We start from the raw sequence: 7,610 nt of genomic DNA, 5'->3' as shown, positions 1-7,610 counted from the left end.
CGTGTTCCTCCCTGCCTGTTTATGTAAGACACCACTGTTGAATTGTCCGTCCTGACTAAGACATGCTGGCCCTCCAGGACTGGACGGAAATGCTTTGGAGCTAAGAACACTGCTAACAGCTCTAAGTGGTTGATGTGCAGCTGGCGCTGGGCTGCGTAATATCGTCTGGAAACGCAGTCTGCGTCCCAGCTGAAACTGAGCGAGGCAGCGATGAAACGCGGCCACTCTGTGCTGTGACAAACGTGCGCGGCTGGACAGCGAGCATATTTCCAAACCGAGGAAAGAAATCTGCCTACTCGGGATTAGCGAGCTCTTTTGAAAGTTCACAGAGAACCCCAGTGTCTGAATGTGTGACAGAACCAGTGACAGCTGTGTCTCCGCCTGCTCTCTGGAGCAAGCTACGAGAGCCCAGTCGTCTAGGTAGGCTAAGATGCGGATGCCTCTCTCTCTGAGGGGCGCACATTTCGTAAAGGTGCGAAGAGCGAGCGACAGCCTGAACGGCAGCACTAGGTATTCGTAGGCTACGCCCTCGAATGCAAACCTCAGAAACTGCCTGTGTTTTGGGTGTATAGCCACATGAAAATAAGCATCTGTTAGACCGATTGTTGCAAACCAATCTCCCGGGCCGACTGCATTAAAGAGCTGTCTGAGTGTTAGCATCTTGAAGCTGTACGTACGTAGATATGTGTTCAAGACTCGCAGGTTGAGGATGGGACGAAGCCCTCCCCCTTTTTTCGGAACAACAAAACGGCTGTACCAAATTTTGTCTGTCTCCGAAGCGGAGACCACTCGTATTGCTCTTTTCTGCAATAGCGCCTTTATTTCCTCTCTGAGCATCATGGCCGCCTCGGTGGTGACAGTCGTGTTTACGACTCTTTGGAAACGAGGCGGCTTGACCCGGAACTGCAACCGGCAACCGATGGCAACGGTTCGCAGCACCCACGGAGAGGGAGCACAAGCGCGCCACTGAGGAAAGTGAGCAGCCAGCCGGCTGACCGGCAGCACCGTCAGCGGGGCGTTGTCGCCCCCCAGTGTGTCTGCAGGGGACTGCATCACCTGCCTGACCTGGCTCATTCTGCCTGCAGGCTGCCTGTGCTGCCTATTTGTGATTGTTTGAGAATAAACAACACTCTTTATTGATTGTAACATGGAAACATGTACATTCATACATTTTGGAGGCACCTTTTCTGGGGCACAACAATGAGAAACAGCGGGAACACTTGAGGTGTCATCGTGGCCGACCGGCGCAGCAGCGGCGGCACATTGGGCCGACAATGAGGAAAACTTGAAATTAGCGCTCCGCGGGCAGCCTACACACCAACTGCGTGGTAGAGGCTAACACCAACAAGGGCAGTTAAGCTAAGTTTAAGTCGGCAGACAACGCTAGCCCAACTCAGCAGAGGTGTTCTCAGCGAGGTGAAGAGCGTAAGAACTGAGGGATGACTGTGATGACAGCGGCTATATGTGCGGGCGGGGCCGTGCGCGTGTCATCACACGTCATCTGCCTTAAAGGCGTGAATAAGGGTTTCTTCAGCCAGGACACGCAAGGGCGTGATATCCCATACTTACGTGTTGTACCGAGTGAATCGACTGAAAGGGAACTGTGAGTTGTCTAAATGATCAACATGTAGACACTGACCTGATCTAAGGTCTGCAATACCACGTGGGGCATTTAATTTAGCTGTATACACAAAACTCTGACCTGACGGCGCACAAGCCCTTGTCCCAGTTAACAAAGAATAATACTCACACTACATAAAGTCCCAAATCCCCTCGCCCCATATTTCATCAAGTAAAAAAAAGGAAAGAAAAAAAGTCAGTATCACACCACTACCAAGGCCATTGTTCCATTTAGCTAAATAAAAAAAGATGAAAGACCTTGGCCTATTTTTTCAATGTTTAACACTGCCACAAAGAGTAGCTATTACTTTCATTCCCAAAGTCCTCCGGCTTATTTCAGGAGGTCCTTCATATAACTTCACTATGATGCCTGCAATTTAAAATATCATCTAAAAAAGTAATGTAATCTCAGAGGCCTTGGTTCTCCATATACCAAATGCTGACAGGAACCAAAAACCTTCTCGTATTGAGAGCACTCACTGCTATTGAAGATGTACCGAGCTTGCACTTGCAGGTATCTGCCGCCAGGGGGAGCTCTAGGTTTACTGCTGAGCAATATTGTGCAGGTGTGTTGTCTTGGTGACAGTCGACTGCAGCATAGAGGAAGTAGAAGGGTCGGCTGCCCAAAACACAAGTCACTGCAGTAACAGAGAGCTCAGATGGGACCAAAACGTTGCTGAATGTTAGTGCGAAACATTACGGTGATATTTGGAGGTAATTTGCGAATCCTGTGACAGCTCATGAATCAAATAGATCTGTTGTTTGTGTCTTGAATTTTGTAGACTGTACAGCTATTCGCAAGGTGTGGTAAGCCCCCTAATTTTAGAATATTTTGTTTTCCTCCTTTCTTTTTTCTTCCACAGATGCTGTCATAAAGTTGGGATATTTTCTGGTTTGTTGATGTAAATACACTAAAACAAAAGAAAGAAGGAGACAAAAACACACTATGGGGCAGCTGTTCTCAACTGAAGAAGAAATTTCTCAAGTGAAGGACGCTATTGGCTCTCTCCTCTACGATGCCATGCTGGAAGGTGGTGCAGTACCTGACCTGGGAGTCGTCCACCCGCTCCTTTTAGCCAGTCATGATGACAGCTCTGTTTCCCAGGACCGCCTCCAGGAACAACTGCAGCAGGTTAAAGAGCTTTAAAAGAAAGTGCGACAGTAAGCTCTGGAAAGTTGTGATGCTGTTCATGAAAGCAAAAAACTGAGATAGCACGGAGAGAGAGAAAATAAAACAGTGTTGTGTGTTAAGTGTGAAAGTGCTCACTGATCACCTTTAAAGCCACTCAGTCATAAGGCCCAGATGAATATTAGCAAGAGGAGCAGGACGATGCTGTTGCCTTGATACCTGCGATTAAAATGACACTTAAAAGGAGTCCTACTGGGACTGTAAAGAATTTACAAATGAATATAATAGCCTACACAGACCAATATCACGATGAGAAGGTGCTGTTCACAGCTGTTAATTTTATTGACGCAGATAATATAAAACAGTGTGCTGGATTTCTGTTACCACTCAGCAGGCTATAAAAGTTTGTTCTTTTCACCCAGTTGCAGAACGACATTGGGAACAAAGCGCCCACCTACCTGAGGGACCTGATTAGTCGATTGTCAACTTTCTCAGATGAGCCACGCTTGGCGGGCTTGGTGGGATTTGTGGTTTCTATGGTTATGGATATGGCATATACGTCAGCAAAACAGCCGGGTGTTAAAGGGAAGTCAGCAGGATCATCGTCATGCCAGGTAAAGCCTTAAAGGAACTAGTGAAGGAGTTATAATAGAAAATAGAAAGCAAAACAATAAAAACAATACATGATGATATCCTTTCTCTGTGTATTCCCACTGTGTTGATCAGTATTATTCAAATCTTGGCTCTTGGAGCAGTTTCTGAACTGAAGTTATACAGGTTTACATGTATCCCATTACTCTGTAAAACGGACCCATGCAACAGTTTTTGCATACTTAAACTGACCTTTCTTGACCAAGAATAAATGCATCATTAAGTCACTGGATGTTTATAGCTATATATTAGAAGAAAATATTGTGACAATTCACCATGTAACTAAATCCAAATGTAGAATAAAGACTGTTAATCTACTGGGAATGTTTAATGTGTTAACCGTTACCTGTTCAGCTGGGTTACTTAGTTTGGTTTATAACAGTACATTTCAGCCAGCTGTGTGCATGCTCCTACAAATACTGTATGTTAAGGGTGATAAGAATAACTGTAAAAAGCTGCAGGATGTCAACACCAAATGAATTGCTTCTAAAATACTGAGGTATACATCTTTGAATTTCTTCCTGCAGCAGAGAGTCTGGGAGCTTCAGGAGGTGATGGAGGAATACCTGAAGCGCTGTAGGGTCAGCTTGAATGATAAAAGCAGGCTGATCCAGGATGCTGTCAGACTTGAGGCCCAGCTCAGCCTCACCCTCACCCAGCTGAAGACGTGTCTGCTAGGGGGAGATTGTGACTCCAGGTGAGAGAATACAGTAGAGCAGAGGATGATATTATAGAGTAAAAAAATACTGGACAAGTTAAATAACTAACTACATAGAACAGACTAAAAGAAAGAAATACTCTACAAAGAACTATCCAGTCAGATGAAGTAGGACTCACAATTAGTGTTTTTTTGATTCCTTCAGGTCTTTGAGACACTGGGCCAGCGGAGCATCCTTTCACACCCAAATGTTGGTTCACCTGGCTCGCCTTGAGAGCAAGGCTGAGCCCTTGTCTGCAAGGGCAGCACTGCAGCAATACAAAGAAGATCTCACACAGATCCTGCCTGCTTACAGGTAAAACACTAAATGCTCCAATCAGACAGGGAGGAGAATTTTACTGCTTTAACAACAACAACATTCCAGCCAATAATGCTGTATGTGATGACTTTGTGTCTTTTTTAGATGCTCCAAAACTTCACTTTTGGGCACAGCATAGTTCAGAAATTGCATCTGATGACTGTGTCAACTAAACATCTCGACTAGGCTGAAAGCATTTTCAGAAATTTCTCTTCTTTTCCTCCTTGCTGTGTAACAATCACTTCAACACTTACATATTTGGAATGATACTTTAAAAAGGAAAACAACAACAACAACAACAACATCAGTTTAGATGAGTCATTGACACTGTGGCCGAATGTACAGGCCTGTCACAAAGTATTTGAGGCATTGTTACACAGCAAACACACCACACTTCAGCGGTAGCAGAACCCTAACAAGCACCCTGACAGTGGATACTAGAGCCGCTGAGTGCCTGTTTATCTGCTATGAGACACCCTCTCTAGCTTGCTCTAAATATGACAGCAGAACCACAAAAACGCTAATCAAGCTGTCAGAAAAATGTAGCTCTAAACTTTCTGCTGCATTTAGACTTTCTGCTTACAGTAGAAAAAAATCTGAAACCACAGAGGCAATGCTTGAAAGCCTTACATAAGATAAGTGAAAAGGGGTAAACTACGAAACATCCTTGCAATGCTGTGGAAATAAACTGATGTTTGTATAAGTTAATGATTAAGATTTTATAAAGTATATGTTATGAAACAACTTTAGAGCAATGGTGTTAACTCAGAGATAAATGCGTCACTTGATTGACATTTTCTGTCCTTTCTTCTTCCATCCCAATTCTTCCTGCAAACCCGTCACTCTCCACTTTCCTCATTCCAGGCGTTATAAGTCAAAAACAGTGTGTGTTGTAAAATGTCGAGGGAGTCTTCCTGCAGCATCTGACCCCTGCAGTGAGGTGCCAGAAGAAGGCACCATGACTGGACTCACTGTGACCGACAGAGAAACAGGAAAGAGTGTGACCATCCCTCTGTCCACCATAGAGACTGAGACAGGTAGATTTTGTCTAAGTAAGTAGTGAAATTACTTTTGTCAGTCTCAGTGGATTTGCATTAACTGAATTGTCTTAAATTAACAGGGAAAAGAAGGAGAGTCTCTGGGCTTGATACATCCTCTACAACAGTGCCCTCCTCAATTAACCTGGATCTGATCACCTCGGATCAGTACACTCAGGCATACTTGGATCACCTGTTCTCTGCTAAGGGTCCTGTGGCAGAGCTGGAAAACTACTTTAACAAGGCTAGTGAGAGACTGAGAGTGCTAACAACTGAACTGGGATGTAAAAGCAAGGCAGGGGTGGCTAATGGAATCGAAAAAAGTGAAGGAGTGCATCTTAAAGACCAGGCTGAAGGAACAGATGAAGTACAAATAGTGGAAAAGGTGATGATGGAAAGGAGAGGAAGACAGGGAGAGGAACGTTTGAAACTCAGTATTGTAGAATCACAGCTAGAGCAAAGCCTTAATTCCAATTAGCACAGTGCTACAAACCCATGAAAGTGCAACAGCCATATGACTTTTAGAAGTATACATGCTTCTGTTCCTAAACTTGCCTTTTTGAGTGCTTTAATGCTCTCATGCCAACAAACAAGACTACATTAAGTGCACTACAAAAACAACTGACCACCGAACACAGCTCAACCTCAATGCTCATCGTCCTGTTTCTGTAGTTGAAGCAGAGGGGCCATCAGCCAAATTTCAGCCAGAAGGATGAAGGAAGGATGATACCTAGAAGTACACTTGGAAATGTACCAACACAAAGATCTGAATTGAGATCCTTGAGAAGATTTCAGTCCAATAATGCTGATAATCAAAATTCTGCTATCATGGCATCATAAAATAACCCATTATGTATCGTTCTTAAGTTATTTTAATTTATTTAGATAAAAAAAAAATATTGCTTAAGCAAAATGTAAGTTCCACAGACTTGTCTGCAGTGCTGTGAACCACGCAAAGTTCAGCAGCCTTGACTGAATATGAGCTTTGAATTTTTTTGTTTGTTGTTGAATTGGATTTTCTTTGTGTTGATACCCTCTTTAATGGGTCACCTTTTGTCTGTGAACAGTAATAAATAATTGATTGCAAAATGTTTTTCTTGATTTCTTTTTGATACTTTTTTTTACACTCATACTTTATTTCATTTGGTAACCTATTAAGGTACATTCCCAGTAGGACAGTTACACTATACAAAGGAAAAAACACCCCATGATTACTACATTGTCAAAGTTTTAATTTCAGAATTGAATACACCAAAAGGGCACTAACAGTTATCAATAACAAATTTCTGAGAAAAGTACAGGAAGAATTCTACAAGCAAGTATTTATTTTAGCCGATCTGAAATCCAGATGAGATAGAAAACATCAACAAAACCAAAAATCAACAGAAGAAACACACAGGAATGGGAGCAGGGATTTAAAATGATACAAACGATATCTGGACCAGAACTGAAATACTAACATAAAACAGCATAGAACAACTGAAAAATGAAGCAAAAGAGAGGATCGCAGAAAAGACATTTAATTCTGGAAAAGAGGATAAAAAAAAAATCAAGAGCACAAGAACTAACACTCCAGATTGCTACTATAGTAACTGGATAAAAACAGGAATCAAAACCTCAAACTAAAAATAATAATAAAAAATGAAAGAACTGGAAAAGTGAGAATAAACGTAAAACTCAAAACCCAGAGACCAAAACATTGGACCAAACACTATCTTTAAAAATACTAATAACAGACATTAAAATGGAAATGATAAAAATGTTAACAAGGTAAGGCATTAAAATCCCCAAATTTAAAAAAAAAAGTATAACCATGTTGCTAACGCCAAGTTTAGCAATGTTCCCCCCACAACAGGTGCTGGTTTTGAATCCGCTGGTTGGCTGGGGCTCTTCTGTTTATTCTCATAGACCAAACAGACACTCATGGACTTGGGTTAATTAGTTTGTTTGTTTGTTAATTTATTTCGATCACGTAAACAATATACAGGTACGTTTACCAAAGAAAATAAGAGAGAAAAAAATACTATACAAAATAAAGTTAATACATTTCAGTATTGCTTCTGTTAGTGATTCAAATTTGGCCATAGATGTAGATTTGAGTGTAAATGGTTGTATGTCTCTCTGTGTTAGCTCCTGACCTGTGAAAGGTGTATCTGA

The 7,610-nt window shown here is 42.3% G+C and overlaps 1 protein-coding gene across 1 annotated transcript; it reads left to right on the top strand.

Moving 5' to 3' along the window:
* The first annotated feature begins 2,210 nt into the window (after window positions 1-2,210).
* Window positions 2,211-6,542, top strand: LOC146375195 (uncharacterized). The gene is made up of 7 exons (XM_084949466.1): window positions 2,211-2,334; window positions 2,484-2,752; window positions 3,172-3,363; window positions 3,928-4,097; window positions 4,264-4,413; window positions 5,281-5,453; window positions 5,537-6,542. The coding sequence occupies exons 2-7, from the start codon at window positions 2,567-2,569 to the stop codon at window positions 5,929-5,931; spliced, it is 1,266 nt and encodes a 421-aa protein (XP_084805592.1). The 5' UTR covers window positions 2,211-2,334; window positions 2,484-2,566; the 3' UTR covers window positions 5,932-6,542.
* The last annotated feature ends 1,068 nt before the right edge of the window (window positions 6,543-7,610 follow it).

This window comes from Perissodus microlepis, chromosome 13, assembly GCF_051167445.1.
Source record: "Perissodus microlepis isolate ML-2025 ecotype Zambia chromosome 13, ASM5116744v1, whole genome shotgun sequence".
In the NCBI taxonomy this organism is placed as follows: Eukaryota; Metazoa; Chordata; class Actinopteri; order Cichliformes; family Cichlidae; genus Perissodus; species Perissodus microlepis.
Note: the sequence above shows the minus strand (reverse complement) of the source record. Positions and strands in the feature narration are given on the sequence as shown.

Excerpts from the sequence above, each read along its gene's own strand:
- LOC146375195 (XM_084949466.1), top strand. The coding sequence starts at position 2,567 with ATGGGGCAGCTGTTCTCAACTGAAGAAGAAATTTCTCAAGTGAAGGAC. Across the intron at positions 2,753-3,171 it reads TCCAGGAACAACTGCAGCAG|TTGCAGAACGACATTGGGAA; the intron begins GTTAAAGAGCTT and ends CTTTTCACCCAG. Across the intron at positions 4,098-4,263 it reads GGGGGAGATTGTGACTCCAG|GTCTTTGAGACACTGGGCCA; the intron begins GTGAGAGAATAC and ends TGATTCCTTCAG.